General features: G+C 31.4%; 2 protein-coding genes across 3 annotated transcripts in view; one reads left to right on the plus strand and one right to left on the minus strand.

Moving 5' to 3' along the window:
* Positions 1-20010, minus strand: part of Mct1 (Monocarboxylate transporter 1) — an 89795-nt gene that overhangs the window by 67150 nt on the left and 2635 nt on the right. For both annotated transcript variants that reach the window (XM_085956119.1, XM_085956120.1), the window contains exon 2: positions 5435-6231. In XM_085956119.1, coding sequence (XP_085812245.1) covers positions 5435-5567 — 133 coding nt within the window. In that variant the 5' untranslated portion in view covers positions 5568-6231. The remainder of the gene's footprint in view (positions 1-5434; positions 6232-20010) is intronic.
* The window catches only part of LOC147066339 (uncharacterized), a 615499-nt gene that overhangs the window by 67144 nt on the left and 528345 nt on the right, over positions 1-20010 (plus strand). The gene's annotated exons all lie outside the window — the stretch shown is intronic.

Consider the following 20010-nt stretch of genomic DNA (forward strand, 5'->3'; position numbering starts at 1 on the left):
AGATATTTTGTAGTTCGTGACTCGAATGACATAATCAATCAGAATGAGACATGAAATGTAATTGACGCGAAGATTACGTTCGAATTTAAGTGACACATTATCCACGACTAGTAGATATCTGCTATTGTCGATATAATAAACAATTTATAGTTTAATGAATTAACATTATGTAATTTACAAGGTATTTCAAGAACGGTTGAATAGTATTTAAAAATAATAAGAACTTTTCTATAAGTCTTCATAAATATGTATTACTTACTTGACCTTGTCCGACTAAAATGAATTATTTGCAACTAAATCGTAATTTATTAATGTATTGTGTTGTAAGTATGTTGAGAATGTTCATAGACTATAAATATTCAAGTAGCTGTTTAATGTCTATTCATTATAATGGATTTTATATAGGTATGTAATGTTATTGACATTGGCCGGTACAGGTGGTAAAGTATTGAAAGTCATTTTTGAAATCAAAGTGCAAGTCGATTATGAAGGAAAATAGTAATACAGTATATTTTGATTCTGTATCTCGGGTTCACTGATTCTTGAATTACGTATATTATATGTTGTATTTTAATTCACACATTGCTTAGAGTTTTGAGTGTATTGATAACAGAAACCCGAAATTATTAAAACAATATCTATAATATAATATAATAGAAGAACCTGAAACGTTTTTTAATTGCATTAGCCCGAAAGTGTTCTTTTTGGACTATATTTTATAATGAGGTGTTAAATCAATAAAATAGACAATATAGTGGGGATAGCTAACTTTTTTCATACAAGAGTGCAAAATTCTTGAAAAAAAACTATCTTGTATCAGATATTAGATACTCGTAGATTAGGTATCGTAAATTCACCAAAAAGATTTTTGGTAAAGAGAACATTTGCACACTTATAGACACGAAATAGATATATTTTTTTATAATTTAGAAAGATTTTTGTTTTTTATTTGATGTCAATTCGCGGGTTATAACTTGAAGAGGTTCTGTAAATAATCAAAGCCGACTTTTATAAGAGAAACCTACACATGTTTCAGTCAAACCATTCCAAGACGATGTTTTACTTTCGATTTTCAAATATTGTCCGTAGAATTATATTCACCACAAAATGGTCAAAATAGTGGTTTGCAAATTTTACATTGAAGTAAACGTATTGAGCGATGAGTTCCATTCTTTTAATTCGGCAACAATATTACTCTTTTTATTCATAGACATAATATATTGAAATGATATAACTATCAGAAAAGAAAATATTTTTCAAATTGTCTGTTCGTTACCCAAAAAACATGTCACAGTTGCCAAACGAAGTATACTGAAAAAAAAATAGTCTACATATTTCAGAATTCTCGAGAAATTGTCGAGATTTCCCATCCCGAATCTCGAGAATTGAAATTTTTAACATTTCGGGAAATCCCGGATCTCGAGAATCTTTTCTCGGGATTCGGAATTTCTTTATTATCAAATATTAATTGAAAAACGATTTTCTATATGAAAAAATGGACATAAAACACAATACGTTCAAAGACTGATCGGGGCATTTAACACAATTAAGTCAACGTCGACTCAAAATGAGCGCCATTTTTACAACATCAGGGAATTTTGTGTCTCAAAAGCGTACGCGATTGTCAGATGCAGTGATTGACAGTCTGTGTTTTTTGAAATTCTATTTTAATAAGTAATGTTTTCAATTATTTTTGTTTCCCTACTTCTATTTCGTTTGTCTCCTTACATTTATAAAAAAAAACATATTTTTTTAGAATTTGTCTGCTTTTACACTGATTTTAGGATTTTTACAGGTTTTTTTTTAAAATTTCCCGATATCTCCACAATTTTTTTCTGGAAATCCCGAATCACGTGATTGAGATTTTCTCATGAAATACTCTACTTATACGTACACAATTCAGACATTGCTAGCGTGCGACATAAAAATGGTCCACTTATCACTTCGTGACACGCGTGTCATAATATGTTCACCATCCCTGACATAGGTTAATAATAACTCAAATGGATATTGTCAATTTTGAGCGTATGACAGCATTGTTTTCCAGCCATGTCATTAGTAAAAACATGTTGAGCAATGGAACTCAAGATTCGGATTCCAGCCGGTTTCAAAATAATTACGGGGTTCTGAGGATTCAGTTCCGGTTTCGTTTCTAGTTCTGATGTGATATGATTAGGTGTATAATTTGGTAAAAAAAATATTGTCATCAATACACCATGTCGGTAAACGTAACATACAATATTATTGTCGATTTTAAATGATTATTGTTGGAGTATGGTTTTTTAAAACCGGTTATTTCCAGAATTCATATAGCACCGCGTTATCTGTACATTTTTTTATCTTTACAACATTATGTTAAGCTAAATATTAGCAATATCCACACAAACACGCTGTATTCAATTCATACATTTAGGCCAAGGACGAATCTGTTGAATAGAACTTGTATTCCGAGGATTTCATGTATTAATGCAGCATGTACAGAGATAATAATAAATATATTTTTTTTATATGCTAGTATAAGCAACTCACAAATTTTATTATGTAGGTATCTAGGATTAATAATAATCTCGACGTCATATTTATTAAACTGTCAGGTATTTATGTATGAGAAATAATTATTATCATTATTGCATTCTAGGTTAAATACAGGATCGGATCTAGCAATTTTGAGGCCTGATTAAACAGGGTGGTAATTTTAGTAATATGACGGGTTTAAATGCAATCTTTTTGACAAAATGATAATATAAATTAAATATATTTCATTCTCCTTATTTTTAATCGAGGCCAAATAACAGTAGTGTAGTGAATTAGTAACGTAGTAGTAGAAGTGAAACAATCACAAACCCAGGCTTTGAGAAAATTACGTATGTAAATATATTGTGACAACACCGGGATCGAATACGGAACCCCAAGATGGCTTACGTATACATTGGCACTGGATTAGTCCGCCTGCTTAGTCAAGACTACCAAATTACTTTGTTTATTTACTGATAATTATTTGTCACATATTTTTTATGCAATCAAGTAGATTGAAAACGATGTAACAATGTATAAAGATGGCAACATCGTATAAAGAATTGTTCATTATGAAAAAATAGCAGCATGACGTGTTCAGCGTTTACGATTCTCGGTATTGGCTTCAATTTTATTGCTAAATAATTCGTAGCATTTTTGTATAGAAACACTACTTAGGTATATCTGTTTATTTAATTTAATCTGATGAAAGAAATAATATTTACAATCGGTATATATTTACAAAGATGGTATAGTTATTTAATAAAATATTTTCACTATTATTAATTAATATATAGAAAATTTTACGTTGACGTGTGCTATACAGTTTTCATTTGGAAATTTACCTAAGCACCTTTTATCGTTATTGTATATTAATTTATGAGATGTTTCATGTAACAAGTAATCGAGATCAACGTGTCAATATCACCTTTGTATAATATATTAATTACAATACAATAAAATTGATACGTTCTGCAACTGAAGTGGCTTTTCCCTAATTACATTACGACGTATATGAAACGACATTGAAATTGATAGAACAAAATATGTAAATACAAAAATATATATTCATACAAATTGCAATTCACCAACGAAGATGAGGAAAAAACTGATGGTCGTTTGATGCTTCATTTGATTTACTAAAGTTATCATATCTTTTTAATTCCAAGAAATAAAGTACTTAATAATATTACCTTGGTATCAATCTGTGTATAATGTAATTCTCATAATAACTAAGTCACTATATTATTATAGTAGTAGAAATTTTAAAATAATCAGTTATTTTAATTAAAATGATAAATATATTATCAATTCTTTAATTATATTTTTATTATTGAATTCGACGTCACGGAAAATATGTAAATATTTTTTGGTAAAATAATTTTAAATATTTATAACAATAAACTATTACTTAGAATATTGTCGATTTATTAAAATATCGACGATTCTCCGCAATATGGTAGATGTACTATTGGTAATCATTTTTGATTTAACAGATACGTTCATTGCAATATTGCATTGGTGAAATATTCACTCATTCATTTGACGTTACTTTTAAAACTCTTCAAATCGTGTATTTTAAATGTATAAATTACATATTATTTAATATAGTAAACAGAGTCAATACATGAACTCTCAACAGGATTTGACGTAAAGCATCTTATATTTCGGTATACTTGTACATAGGGGAGTTACGTGAGCGCCCGCGGTGTTGGAATTTTGCGTTGCTGTTTACAGTGTTCCACGCCTGCTTCGACCACAATATGTTATTAACGATGGGATCTAAAAAAAGAATGATTGAACAACATTAAAAAAAAAACTGCCAAAATGGCGGGCATGTCAAATTCACCTATGATTTTCACACTCTAACCATATACTTATACAACATTAAATTTATTATCTCGTGAACCACTCAATATACGCTAACAAACAAAATACTCTTTAGAAAACTTAAAAAATATCTAAAATCGTAACAAATATCGAGAATAACTGCCACATAAAAGTAAGAAAACTACTGAAAACAAAAGAAGGAGAAAAAAGGACAAGAATATCGGTAATATTCATATTGACAGCGTAATGTTTAATATATATCTGCGGTTCAGTCGTAACTTCAACATCGGCGTCTGTATAAATGTTATATCGATAGTATAATATATGGATTTAGGTTTTTTTGGTAATGTATTATTAATATTGCATAATGTAGTTATAACAATTTCAACATTATCAGTGTTTATAAAGAGAATGTTTCCAACCACCAGATATAGAGTCAAAGTTCAACAAATCATAGCAAGGACATCACATAATGTAATACAGAGATTTATTAATAAACTGTATATATTAATTCAACACACACATGATATAATGAAACATAATATTCTAATGATCTGACAATTTAAAAATTGTGTGTATTTTGATGGTTATATATTGTGATTCTCTGTTATGTGGTTTTTACCTGAGATATTATATCTCTGTTCTGGCAGAACACACTAACTGGAGAATACTAGTTTTGAGTAATTTGACTTTGAAGTTGTTAAAATGTTTGAAATAATGGTCTATCACGTGAGTTTATTAAGTAATCGTAAAAAGGATGACTTTAAAATAAAGACTGTTTATAAAATATCGTCTCTGTTCTGGCAGAACACACTAACTGGAGAATACTAGTTTTGAATAATTTGAATTTGAAGTTGTTAAAATGTTTGAAATAGTCTATCATGTGAGTTTATTAAGTAATCGTAAAAAGGATGACTTTAAAATAAAGACTGTTTATTTATTAAGAAGGTTTCCAGACGGTAAAGTTTGAAATAAGGAACATTTTGGTACTAACTCAATATGTCATTTTTTCGAATTAGTGTTTTCTGCCAGAACAGTGACGATTAATTCATCTCGAATGTAATTAAAAGCAAAGGTGACAAATACTCACTAACGATGTGTATCATGAAAGATGCGAAGACGACCATCCACCCCCAACCCCCGTCGGGGGGCGGAGGCGGTGTTTGTGTCCCGTACCGGTCGTCGTTGGCATTCTGCTTCTTCTCCACCACGCCGTGAGACATCTCTCCAACCCCAATAACTCTCCCTCTTACAAATTTATCAAGACAAACACTCGAGATTACAGTAACTCTCCGGAGAAAACACTGATTTTTCACACTTAACACAGACGAGGCACTTACACACACAAATATCTACAATATTAATCGCTCAACTTTAGTAACACTTTCTAATAACTTTATTTTTACATGGTTTTATTACTTGTGAATATTATTATTTATACTAATTGTATCACATATAAAAAAATATTTATTTACTTAGTTACAAGTATATTCATGCTATTATAATCCGTGTTATAAACAGAATACAGCAAAACCAAATAAAACGAGTTAAGTACTAATTAATGTGCAGTATTTTAGTGATAATAAAATTATAAGTACTGATTTCAAAGTCCGCGGGTTATCTTTTGAAAAAAATCATGTTTTTATTTTTAATACTAGATATTAAAATGATATCATTAAAAATTTTCCTTTATCTTCATAAAAATGTTTAAAAAAACGTGTGATCTAAATTTTATTCTGCTGGTGATTTTGTTAATTATTTTTATTTCTTTTAACAGAAGATCCATTCAGATGTTCTTCTAAGTTAATTTTTATAAAAATATATTTATTATTTTACAATTTCGTGACCCAAACACTAATAATTCGGGTTTGATGATTTCTTGTGATTCTGAAACAAAAAAAAATACAACATTAATTAATTAGATGGCTAAAAATGATTCTAAATGATAATATAGAAGAAGATTATTGTTAATTTAGAGATGTGATTATATTATAATTAGAACATTTTGGTAATAATGATCATTTCTCACTTGTGAACGAGGTCGTAAAAAGAACAAAACTAAAACAATCTTAAACATCCTCTATCATCCGATAGCGGTGAAGCTTGCTGATATGGATTGGGTTAAAAAAAGTTTTAAAAATATACACAACTTCTTCCGTTAAGGTCGACATTAAAACTACATAGTTAATATCTGCATAATCAGGGAGCACAATAATATTGATCGAATAGTACAAGTAAACACGGACTTGCATATCATTAAAAATAGTGACTGTTGACTTAAGTTCGTCTTAGCCCAGTCGCACATTGACAATCGTCTCGATTGGGATATAGTCATGAATCAAAACAGGGCGCAATGTTGTAACTTTGTTCCGCGCAAATAGACGAGGCGAAGCCAAAACATTGACATTGCGCGGCTAGCCGAAACGAATGAAAAAGCAGCGACATTTTGGATTTATACCTACGGCTCATGTCGATTTAAATTTAACACCAGCTGTTTTACAAACTAAAATGTCGCATTCGAGTTGTGTGAAGAGTATTTTTAGTATGACGGGTTGGGAATGTGACGCAAATTAACCTAGTCGATATACCTGTAACTTTGTTTAGTTAACATGTGTAAAGGAGCTAAGCATTTTTATCATAAGTTTGTGGCAGCTTTGTAAATAATATATAAAAAAAACAATCGGTTTTGATGACATATTTGCAAATAAATTGTTAAACTTGTAATAGGTACTCAACTTATCAATAAATGAAATAAGACTGCTCTAAATTCAGCCACTTTATTGAGGGGCGGGCCTGCTCTGACTATTAACTTACGATTAAACTTCTTTATGATCTTTCATCACATAATATATTTGTTTGTTATAAATCACTTTATATACCTACTGCTAAATTAGTAAGTAGTGAGAAAGTATTCGGAATGCATATAATCTCCACAATATACGTAAAAGTAAAGATATATTATGACACATGAATAATCGACCAAGTGAAGCCGGTAAATATTCGTTTGACTTAATTGTGCTTAGGGAAAAACCGGGAGTACGTGTTGCTGAAATATGTAGTATTTTTTATACGAAGTATGAAGTTACTGGTCAATATTTTTAGTTAATTTAGTAGAAAAGATGGTTAACTCTGTTGTGTTTATGTTAAAATGATGGTATAAAGTTTCGTAGGTAAGGTAATACTATTAAAATTTATATTCTACCGTGCGTCATACGCAAATAAAACTACGTTATCTCTTTAGTATAATTGCTTTGAGAAAAAAGGTTATTTCTAGTACTGTATAAATAATAGATACATTGTTTGAATATCTGTACATAATATGTAAATTAATTGCTTTAACATAATATGATATGTAGGTAATTAAATTTATATCTTAATGAGATGGCTAATTTATTATTGGACTGAAACGAAAAGTTGTTTTTTTCAATTATTATAGTTTTACTATTGTGTTGAAAATTGTTTCTTTGACGTCGTATACAAATTTCTAATTTCCAACAAACATTACATAATCTAATAATTTCAGTGATTACTAAAATGTCGTAATCTACGTCAATTGAGAAAATTATTATCCAAATTTATTATTATAATCAATGAATTAACCTAAAACGACTCAATTATATAAAGGACTTGGGACTGTAGAAATGCTTTAGGTAATATTAAATCGGTTATGGCGATTTTGTAGCAGAATATCCAGAATAATAATTATTGGTAAATAATGTTCAGTGTTTGTGAACTTTATGTATTACGGACGTAATCTTGTTTGTGAAGGATGTTTATGAAAACACACAATCTATAGTTTGGTTACAGTGTCAATTGTGTGAAATCACTTGTGTACTTATTATGCCAAATACTTATGATCTCATAAAAATATATGAATTATTATATCATAAGATTTTAAATGGCGTTGTTCTAAAACTAAGATAAAAATCCATAATCTTTATCACAGTGTGATATCCATGGTAATACAGTTTTCCAAATTATTATTTTGTCAATATGCAAACAATATTTACATTAATTTAATATAATAGTTATTAACTTATTCTGTACTTATATTGATGTGGAATAAATATTATAACTAAAATATTTAAATATGTAGATAGTTTTTGTTATTTCTTTCAATTATTTATATATCATGTGTTTCAGACAAGAAATACATATTATATAACATAATTATATTCTGGAGTTTGCAATTTACTCGTAATTTTTGAAAGACAATTGCAGCATTTCGCAATTATTCATATTAACAATGATTAATATATTTGACAACGCTATACTTATTAATTGAGTTAGCATTTACTTGGTAGAATTCCATTTTAAAAGAAATGAAAGTATACTTAATTAATATTAAATTCTACAGGTTTTTTACAAAAAGGTTTGTCGATAGCTATTTTGGTTGTAACACCGTTATCAAGACTATTCAGATAGGCCGTTTGCCTTTGCTTATATACTATACGCATAGATAGAGACAGAATACATTTTCTTATTCGTTCAAACAATATTATGACTTTGTATACTTATTATTAATACGCTATACTATTAATTATTATGTTTGATGTAGGTACGTAATATATTCCTATTATTTCAATTATCCATAATAGTTTTCAAAAAAATAATTTTATATATTGATTTAAGCGCCGGCTAGACGCTCATGCTTTACGACAAGCTTACATGCGCAAACCGGTTTGAATAGGGAAGCCCGTGTGTGGACGCGAAAACTGAAGCTCACGCAAACCGAGAAGCGCTGTAAAAATCTATACCGCGCAGGCAATTCGCTGGCGCATAAGGAATAATAAAATGAATAGTATCTGTAGTAAATAGGGATTGCAATACCGGTATTTCAAAACCGGTATCCCATTATTTTTCGATACCGAAATACCGGTTTTAAAAATCAGACAATACCGTTATATTCGGTATTGAAAGGGGAATCAAAATGTATTAATTAACATAAAAGACTTTATTATTTTTTGTCGGCTTACGCGATGTCTGGTTTACTTCCGTGGCCTTTCATCGTCCATAGTTTTTTTTTACATATATATTATATATATTAATTGGTAGATATATCATGATTCAATAGGAAATACCGAAATACTGGTATTGGTATTTTTATTCGGTATTGCAATCCCTAGTAGTGAGAGATATCTTCGATAATTTAATCTATAAGTATGATTATTATATTTTAAATACAAAACAATGATAAAAATATCGTAAATACGTCTAGACAATAATTATCTAAATGAAAAATCTATTTGCTCAGTGTATCGGTGTCGACTAATTAACATATATTATGGTTCTCGCATTTATATTTAATTCTGAATTTTTCTCTTTTTGTTATAAATATAGAGCACAAAGAACGGAAACATATTTATATCTACTCGAACATGATAATACGAGGAGTGATACGAACTTTTTGTACTTTAACACTGCTAGGTAATATGTAAGTATACATACTATAATATATTCATTTATGTCGATATAACGGAATATGAAATTGTCGTTTATTCATAAAACGCATATAATAATTATGTACTTGTATGGTATCTTATTATATTGACAATCGACACAATACAGCTGCAATATAGTATATACTGCACTGCGTATGGTTATTATTCATTATAATGAATTTGAACAAAACATTATGTAGGTATACTTCGTTACGTGTTGTATATATTATATTATGCTGTGGTATGATTTACGAGTATGGATAATGTGAAATATATTAAAAAAAATATGACGCAAAAAATCATTAATCAGAAACGAGATAAGTACAGAGAGCAAAGGGTCAAACAATATTATATTTTAGCTCGCCATTCATATTACAACAAAATGTATTTTTTTAAAGGCGGAAGTAATTGTTTTTTTTTTGCAAAAAAAAATATTTTCAAATTAAGAATTGTATTAAGCAACATTAAAAAAAAAACAAAATACATTATTTACAAATATTGTATGGGTGCCTCACAATAATAATTATGGATCAAGTCCAATTTTCATAAAAATCGTTTTTTTTTTGTGTCAGATCTGGCTAGATGAAACAGATTTCTTTATTGTGTGTTAATATCGCAATCGAGCTCTACAATTTTCCGCATGAATGACAATATTGATAAGACATCAAATTAAATGTGAATCATGTCCATTTTGACAGTTCCTTCAGCAGTATAAAGAGGTTTTTGCTAATATTAACAAAGCCTGAATATACTTTATGTTTCAACTATTTATTTAAATTGATCCATGTACTATCAAAATATGGTAAGTATATTATATTATACAGTGAAAACATTTCTGAATTTTACAAAAGATGTTTTAACTTTAGGTCCAAATATCTCAGGATCCATTTTGATGAATTTGATCCACAATTATTGTGGACCACTTATATTATAAAAGCACCTGTACACGTGCATGGATTTACTTGCATCAATAGTGTGTATTTTAGACGTAAAAGCGCTGACTGTCTCGCCAATCTCATTCTTCAAGAGTAAGCGAGACGCGATGTTATTATTGTTTAGTAGTATTTTACAGGTCGTGAAAATCAGTTAACCTCAAAGAGAGTCTCTGCGCGGTGTAGTTCGTTTTTTTACTGGCAGGTTCGTTACTGTCGTTCTACTGTGCAGTCACAGATATTGCACGGTCCAATTGTCGCGTGAAAATTCAGAAGCTTCTGAACTTTTTTGATTCATGCATGCAATTTTGTAATTTACACGATAATACGTGTTTACACGTGTATTTTTTGTTATAGCCGCGATAATACCTACGTACTGTCAGCAGTAAACCCATCCACGTATAAACGGGGTATAAAGCTATGAAATAATATCATCAGATTTGTAAGAATTTCGATTAATTCCTGCCAAAAATATATAAAACTGATAGGTATGAAGAAATTGTTATCGATATGTAATATATATATTGTTATTGAAATGTGAAGCTTTGAAATAATCAAAATAATAGGTAATATTTTTTTTTAGATTATAATATTTATCATAATATAATATTTTTAAAACTATAGTATGGCATAATAAATAAACCTACAATGAATTTAAAAAAGTATGTAAGGTAAAGAGGGGTAAGGACGACATAATAATATGTTCGTCAAGTGATTGCCGTATATTATGCACGATTGAGCAAGAAAGATCAGCGATTTCTTCACCTTTGACATTGACTATGTCCGCTACTCAGGTGGAAAATGTGGATACTACTTAGCAATTAGAATGATTTATATCTAGGACTTCTGTAATGGTAACTTTGGATTTTACTGTGAACTGTATTTAGATGATGCTGGATACCGATTTGCTGGAAGAAAAAACAGAACAAGTGGTGGCTTTCTTGTAGCATTCGTAGCACATGAGCGAGCCAGGTTTAACGCATTAGAAACTTAGATGCGTTATGACTAAAGATGGCATACATCCAGTATCCGCCACCAGTAGTTGTAGTTGTACGGATGCTATGTGTAAGCCTTTCAGAATGAAAGCGTATAATCAGGGCAGCGTTGCCAACTTCGCATTTTTCTTGTCAGATCTAGCATTTTTAACTAGTCCTAGCATGTGGCATTAAATATTGCGTTTTTTTAAATATGGAAACAACTTTCGGAGTTTTCATAAAAAAAACGTAATATAGTATAATATATACGTCTGCTACTAAAAATTAGTTCCCGATTTTGATCCTAATTGTAACGTTTGAGGCACATACGTATGTACCAAAAGCACAAGAAAATAAATCGGTCAAAGCAAAAACAATCAGTTCGTTTTTAGACGATTTGTTTTATTTTCATTGACGATTTTTACAAGTTAACCTAAAAATGGTGTCATATATATATCCCACAGAGTTTTTTAATATACGACAGGCGATGGCAGAGATTTTCTTTTTCTTTTAAGACATCTAGAATTTCTTCCTATTAAATAGTTTCTTATGATCTATTTTTGTTTACAAGAGTTGGCAACACTGTTTCAAGACAATTTATTCAACATTTTATGGAAGGCAGGGAACTCACATGTGTGTGAAATTTGCGGGGGTATCTGGCACACAAGAACACATCCGGTGACCCGCCCACCGCAATTTCTTGGCTTAGTATTGGTTTTGTATGAAAATTTTGTTCATAATTATCTCGGAAAATAGATTGAAGACATACATTTGGAAATTTTACATTACCTATATTTGATACGACATGTTCTGTGCGTCGTAGATAGGATTATAAAACTTCAAATTCAGCGCCGTTATGATAAATAAGTATTGATTAGATCACCATAAAATACTGATAATAATTTTACGTTTTTGACTTTTGTGTAAATATAAAACGAACAGAAATACAGAATAATCACCGTTCATTAATCGACATATCAGCGTCTTCACAATATTTAAGTATGCACTTTTTTTTTGCTTATTAGTAAACCGGTTCCCGATGGAATAACAAAAATATTGACTGGACTGGATTGTAAGAGTCATCAATTTTATTAAATCGCATATCATTAACTCTAAACAGAAATACAGCCGCCACCTATATATATACATATGTACATACTGGGCCTTAGGGTCTTAGTAACAGGTGTAAGCTTATTGAAAGAATGACAGATCAAAATATTATCATTGCTAGATTTGGGAGCTGCCTGTAGTGGAAATAATGGCGAGATGGAGCGTGAAATGCGACTACGGAGCTTTCTCAATGATGCCTGTAGAGAAGCTACACATGGGGACACGCAGGACTTCGTAGGGCATGCAGGACTTCGCAGCTTGGATGATTATAAATCAATCGGGTACGAATCAAGGTAACTACAAATAAAAATAATATGAAATAGTGGGGATACTCCGATTATACTCTTATTTCAAACTGAATATGCGGCTCTCTATCCGCTCATTGCATCCAAGCTACACCTCGGGGCGCCATATCGAAATAAAATTATCGCTATCGGTACGGTACGATGGATTGAGGAAATATTATAGGTTGAGAGAATTACGTGGCAGCGAAGAACAATGCACCCAGGGGCCCGATGTTAGAACTTGCGAGTGCCAGCTGCCCGGTCGACATGACGTCATATGACATCATTGTGACGTACTACCGGAGTGATAATAGCGCTCGAGAATATAACGCTACTCCGACAGCGGCGCTATTCATTGTCACCATACACATATAGGTGTTTCATCGTAATAATATCTACGGTGGGCACTGCGGGCGGGCGGCATGCTTCGAGCGTGTATTGGCTGACATCACAATTACGTCATGTCGTCTGGTGCCACACGAGTCGATAGTTAGGAAATCGCGGTGCAGGAGAGTAAATAGAGCTTGAGATGGTCTTCCAATCTAGCAGTGGATTGAAATAGGCAAATAATCTGACGATGATGATACTCAAAATTCTTATCAAACTAATGTTATATTTATAAACATTTGTTACATATTATATGCAAATAATTCAAAATCGACATAATATTATTTGTCCTATGACCGCATGTACAATTCCTATTTACACGAAGCATCGATAAAATTACATACTTAATGATAAAATTCATTCAATATTATTAATAATAACTATAATTTTGTTTATATTTATGGAAGTCTTTGAATTGATTTAAATCGACGTAGAGTCAGTTTTATAACATAATTATAACAGTTTATTATACTAACTGATGGGTGTTTTATTTATTAATGGGAAGTGTAAATATATAATTTACGAGAAATTTGTTTGTATATTAAATAAAATAGTGTTTAATAACTAAAATATGACACTATATAAATAATGTAATGGTTATAATATATAATAAATATTATCTTTGATCAAATTAATGAAACTACATAGTAAATAAGTTCACATGTGTTTGTATAATAAATTAAATAATACTCAATTACCATAGATGAAGATATTGTAACAAAATATGCAGAGTGCAATGGTTATGTAATTATTATCTTTAATCAAAATTATATTCAAGTACAAGTAAACACAGAATTGTTTATTAATAATTGATGTCTATTAGTTTAAGCGTTCATCTTTGTGTTGTAATCTCGAGCTCTTGTAAATGAGCGTGATTCCCGTATTCCAGAACGCTCGATGGATTAGCTGAAGAAAAGACCCACGAGAAGATCGAGAGTGTTCTAGGATGAAAATGATTGTGGGGAGAAACGCTAGGGAACTGTTGCTGTTATTGAGAAGAACAGCGGAGTATCATCTGAATGATGTCACAAGGCGGAGGATTGAGAAGGTCAGTGCACAGCCAGGGCTGTAACACCATCGAAGAAAAAAACATAAATAAGGATATGCCTACGTTTAAGGTCCGTTAAAATTAATGACAATTAGATGAATAATATTGCGAATATATTTATTTTTTAGTAGGTACTGTTACTAATACAATAACATATTAATTAAGGAAAGCTATGCAGTATTTATTGTGTTCAGGGAGTACTTGACCAAAACAACCCGCGTGATTTTTAAATTCAAAGTTTTAAAATAAAACAAGATTCGACAAAAATCAACAAACGACTACCCGAAAGTAGAGTAGCAGTTCATTTTAGCTATTCTAAATAGTTAACACGGTAACCAGATTCCACTATTTTTATTGCTCCAAAATAACACGAATATCACTCGGAGCAATTCCATAAACAAGGCGGTAATCCACAATAACTGTGTTACTCAACGACAGTTGACAGCTCGCGATTAACGCGGTCATGGGCGGCCGTGCCTGACAAATCATGCCTGACAGTTAACTTCTCGGAATAATTAACTGCCTGAATACGACATAACATATTTATCACTTTTTTTTATTGATTTTGGAGTTAAGTGATAATATGTTAGAAAAGACCCTACTTATAACTTTTTTCAGATTTTATAGCGGACAAGGTTGCTCAGGGTTACTCATCGATGTGATCGGTAGTAGAAACTGAAAACTAGCTTTGTTTTGATAATTTAAAATACGCTATTTTTATTGTTGGAAGATAGAGGAACGTTTATTCAATAATTCTAGTGCCCGTAAAAATAAATATGACCGGCAAGATCTCAACCGTACCTATATTAATTCGTTTAAATTCACCACACTACCCCGGTTGAAATGAAATTATAACTCATAATTGTCTGTCGTCCTCTGAAAGGTAAGTAACCCGAAATTTAAGTTAAATTACCTATTAATGTTATTACAATTTCGTTATACATAGCAATTTAATTGAATCGGGGTGGAGAATGTCATCATAACTCGTTTTGATAGAACAAAAATTCTAAATTTAAAATTGTGAATCGCACTGTTGACGGAAATAAAATTTTACCGCCATTGTGCTTTTGACAACAGTGATCTGTATGACGTTTAAAATGCCGGAAATATAAAATGGGGCCGCTCAACTTTCGCTAAAGTTAAAAAGATAATATTCACGAAACCGTTGAAGATAAAAAGAAAGTAGAATATTTAAGTTGTATTGAATTGTAATATTAATAATGTATTTACTTTGACGATGAAGTTTTCCTGTCGATTGTAGATACTTCATTGAGAAGGTCAATCATATGCATAAAACATAAGCGCCCACGCAAAAAGGGGGAAATTATTAACCAATCCACGCTTGCTATCGAGGGATAGGGCACTTACTTGTGATTAGGTGTCTAAGCACATCCAAAGTTTTGTCTGAAAAAATAAATAGCCCATATAAAAAAGTTCACTTGCTATTAAAAAGGCTTGCTAGCAGGTACAACACGTCTTGACAGCGATTACAGAATGTTTTTAGTACGGTTGAATTGGCAATTCTGAAAAATAGCCGCATGGAATGCATTTTTATAATAAAATAGAAAATTTTAGAATCGTGACATTTTTATTTGTTTACTTACTAGCACATACATGAGATAGTCCAGTCGCGAAGACTCCATACTAGGCGATTATTTAAAGCCTACCTTCTTAAGAAAAATATTTTTTAATTGCATATTGACATATTTATATACTTAATCACTTCATTATTTTATGTTATATAAAAATAAATTATTTTGCCAACGAGAGATGTCGTATATGTAGGAATATATTACAGTATTACACAGTTTACAAAACAACTGCAAAGGTATTACAAAATATAACACAGCGCGCCGTAAATAAATAATAAACGCCGCGACGCCTCGACGTAAATAAATCTCCGATTATGTGTGAAATAATTCTGATTTTTATTCGTATGTACTTTACGTCTCGTAACCTCAGCAAGTCTGCTGATTTGTACGAAATAAGGTAAGCTCCTATCGCAGAGCCTAAAACATTCGCGCATAATAATGTTGTCACGACTGCGCACTTTGTCCAAAATCATTAATAGTTAGATACGAGGGTGGGTCAATAAGTCCTTAGAAAAGCCGACAGGTGGCGCGACTAGTACTGTAAGCGGTTTGTTTTCATGCAGCGGCACTACCGATTCAGTATGCTGCGAAATTTCAATCAGATTGGTCGGGTTGTTGTGTGTTTCTCGTACATTTAAAAAAAAAATTTGCTTGTGGAAAATGGAAAAATGGAAAATGGAGAAAATTGAGTTTAGAGCTGTTATTAAACATTTTAATATAAAAGGGTTAACAGCAAAGGAAATAAAAAATGAGTTGGATTTAGTTCACGGCATATCTGCTCCTTCACTTGCAACTATTTATAACTGGTTAAATGAATTTAAACGTGGTCGTACATCAACAAAGGATGAACCACGCTCAGGACGTCCTGTAGAGGTGACTACACCAGAAATGATCAATAAAATCCACGATATGGTGTTAAGTGACCGAAGATTAAAGTTGAGTGAGATAATTGAGGTTACAGGGATCTCAAAAGGTAGCGTCATTTCTATTTTACATGACAAATTGGGCATGAAAAATATTTCTGCAAGATGGGTGCCGCGTTTGCTCACAGTCGACAATAAACGCAATAGGTTGGTGGCCTCTAAAGCCCTGTTGTCGCTCATGCAACGCAATCCGGATGAATTTTTTCGTCGCTTTGTGACTGTAGATGAAACATGGATACACCACTATACTCTCGAGACGAAAGAACAGTCAAAGCAGTGGATTGCGAAGGCAAACCATGTCCAAAGAAGGCGAAAACCGTAAAATCAGCTGGTAAGGTTATGGCTACTGTATTTTGGGATGCACGTGAAATTATTTTCGTTGACTATTTGGAAAAAGGAAAAACAATAACAGGGGATTATTATGCATCTTTATTGGACCAGCTAAAAAACAAAATTGAAGAAAAACGGCCTCATTTAAACAGGAAAAAAATCCTCTTTCATCAGGACAATGCCCGTGTTCACACATGTTTACGATCAATGGCTAAAATTGAAGAATTGAAGTTCGAATTGGTCGACCACCCACCGTATTCGCCAGATTTAGCCCCCAGTGACTTTTTCCTTTTCCCAAACTTAAAAAAATGGCTAAGTGGACAACGTTTTTTTTCAAATGAAGAAGTCATCGATCGGACAAATGCTTATTTTGAGGACCTTCCGAAAACTTATTTTTCTGACGGTTTAAAAAAAATTGAGAAACGTCTTACCAAGTGTATTGAGCTCCAAGAAGATTATGTTGAGAAATAAAAAAAAAATACAAAAATAAAAACTGTTTTAATGCTTTTTTCTAAGGAATTATTGACCCACCCTCGTAATTAAAAAAAAAATCAACGGCGTTTAATCGAATATTAATAAATAAGTAAGTATAATATATTGTTTTTATAAATAGTTTTTTTTTCATCTAATGATTTTTGATGGGTATACATGTTTTGAAAAATACGTAATTTAAACACATCGCTCATTTTTATGTCATCAATGAGTTTTTGAAGTTTCATTGAATTAGCGTGTCGTTGTCATTTCTTAGTGTGTACCTATTCATTAGTAGTAAATATCGTACTATTCTCGTAATTATAACTGACAAGTGTGCTCTTTTTATCAGATCTCCACAGCCTACCTCTTTCCAAAAGTCACCCTTCGCCACTGTGAAACACACTACAGATAATTTATATAGAATACGAAATGATCTGTATTTAATCATTAGTGCTGTACACCTTTTCTCTAGCTTCACTTTCATATATAAAAGCTCAATCAACATAATACATTACATACAATTAATTTTGCTTCAACATAATTATTAAGTTACTCATAGCATACCTACTCAAGTTATTTGTGAATTTGTATTCTTATGATAACATATAATACAGATATAGTGAGGTCATACATTGAAACAGAAATAACACACCCCCGCGTCATTTTTTATCTATCCCCTGCTATTACGCTGCCTACGTTATGTGAAAATGGATACAGATGTCACATCATTCAAAAGGAATCTATATTCAATTAAATATAGAAAAAAATACGGTGTGTGTTTTGTACGTATACGTGGAAACTGATCACATCGGATTTTTTACATCATACAGTATTCTTTTTGCATAGTTTCACAACACCAGGGAGATTTTTTACTGATTTACGGAGTTTGTATTGGCTCAGTGTCACGTTACTGGTTGATTAGCTGACGATAATTGACAAAGAGTCTACAAGAGACATACAAACTAGAATCAAAAATAACCTCCTGTTTAAAATTGGCTGTGCTATGGACTTGCATGGAAGCTTACCTACAGTTAGTAGAAGAACATTTAAGAGAGAGATTTAACAAGATGACTTCAATTCTCTTCTTCGATATTTCTTTTATAGAACCGAATACGATTTTTGAGGATTCAAAGGTTGATTTTAGATATTGTAGAATTTGGGGGAATTCCTTTATTTATGCTCAACTTAATAATAATTATAATTTGTCTACAATATTTACTTGTACCAATAATGGAAATATAATATTATAACAAATAATATTTTATCCTATCGCGGTAAGATAATAAATAGGTCTCATTTTTTTTGCCCGAGTGACGCTCGTGTCTGTTGCTTGTTCTGCAAAAACACTAAAATAACTATGAAATAAAATTCTACACGTAAATTATCATTTAGGTAAGTAAGTATATCAATTATCAGAATATACAACCACATATTTTAAAATATTAATATTCTGTAAAGAACTAAATTAGCGCCGCAGGCGACTATTGCAATTATTAAATTAGAGTATATTTGTGTTTGTTGCACTTAGCTGGTCGACCCGTTACTCCGGGCCGCTACTCCCTAAGCCCAGGCCTCCGGGCTAGAACCCTGTCAGCTCCCCCCCCTCCCTTGTGGTGTCCATGATACTAAACATTGTTTTCAGCCGTAAGATAAGTAATAAATTTACTAAAAGTACACGAGGGAAAGTGCAGGATAAAAGAGCGTAAGTTAGTGTGCGGGGTAACAGCGGTGGTTGACAGTATGAGGAATGCAATATTCAACGTGTGGTTACCACCGGACGGTGCCACAGATAATTGTATCTGCAATATGCCTTTTGTTGTGCATGTGACTAATGAAACTTTATATTCTTAATCATAACATTGTTTTGATTCAATTAATTGTTATTGTTTACTTTCCAACATTTTTCTTTGTTTTATATTGGAATAATAATTTATAGCAGGTACCTACCAACTTGACAGTGACTGTTGCTATTTGTATGCCTTGTAATAAGCCTATCTCTTGTTTTGTTTACATGTTATATTTGTTGGAGCGTGTCTGTATAATCTGTATTGACATAATATTGTATTTGTTTTAATATATAATATAAAATTGGCTTTTTTCAAACCCCAAAATGTTGAAAAAGAATGTAGCTTTCTTACATTAGATCATTTAGCGCTCGAAATGAAAAAAAA

Source organism: Rhyacophila brunnea, unplaced genomic scaffold (genome assembly GCF_057557595.1).
Source record: "Rhyacophila brunnea isolate RB1 unplaced genomic scaffold, BYU_Rbru_1.0 scaffold_5, whole genome shotgun sequence".
Lineage (NCBI taxonomy): Eukaryota > Metazoa > Arthropoda > Insecta > Trichoptera > Rhyacophilidae > Rhyacophila > Rhyacophila brunnea.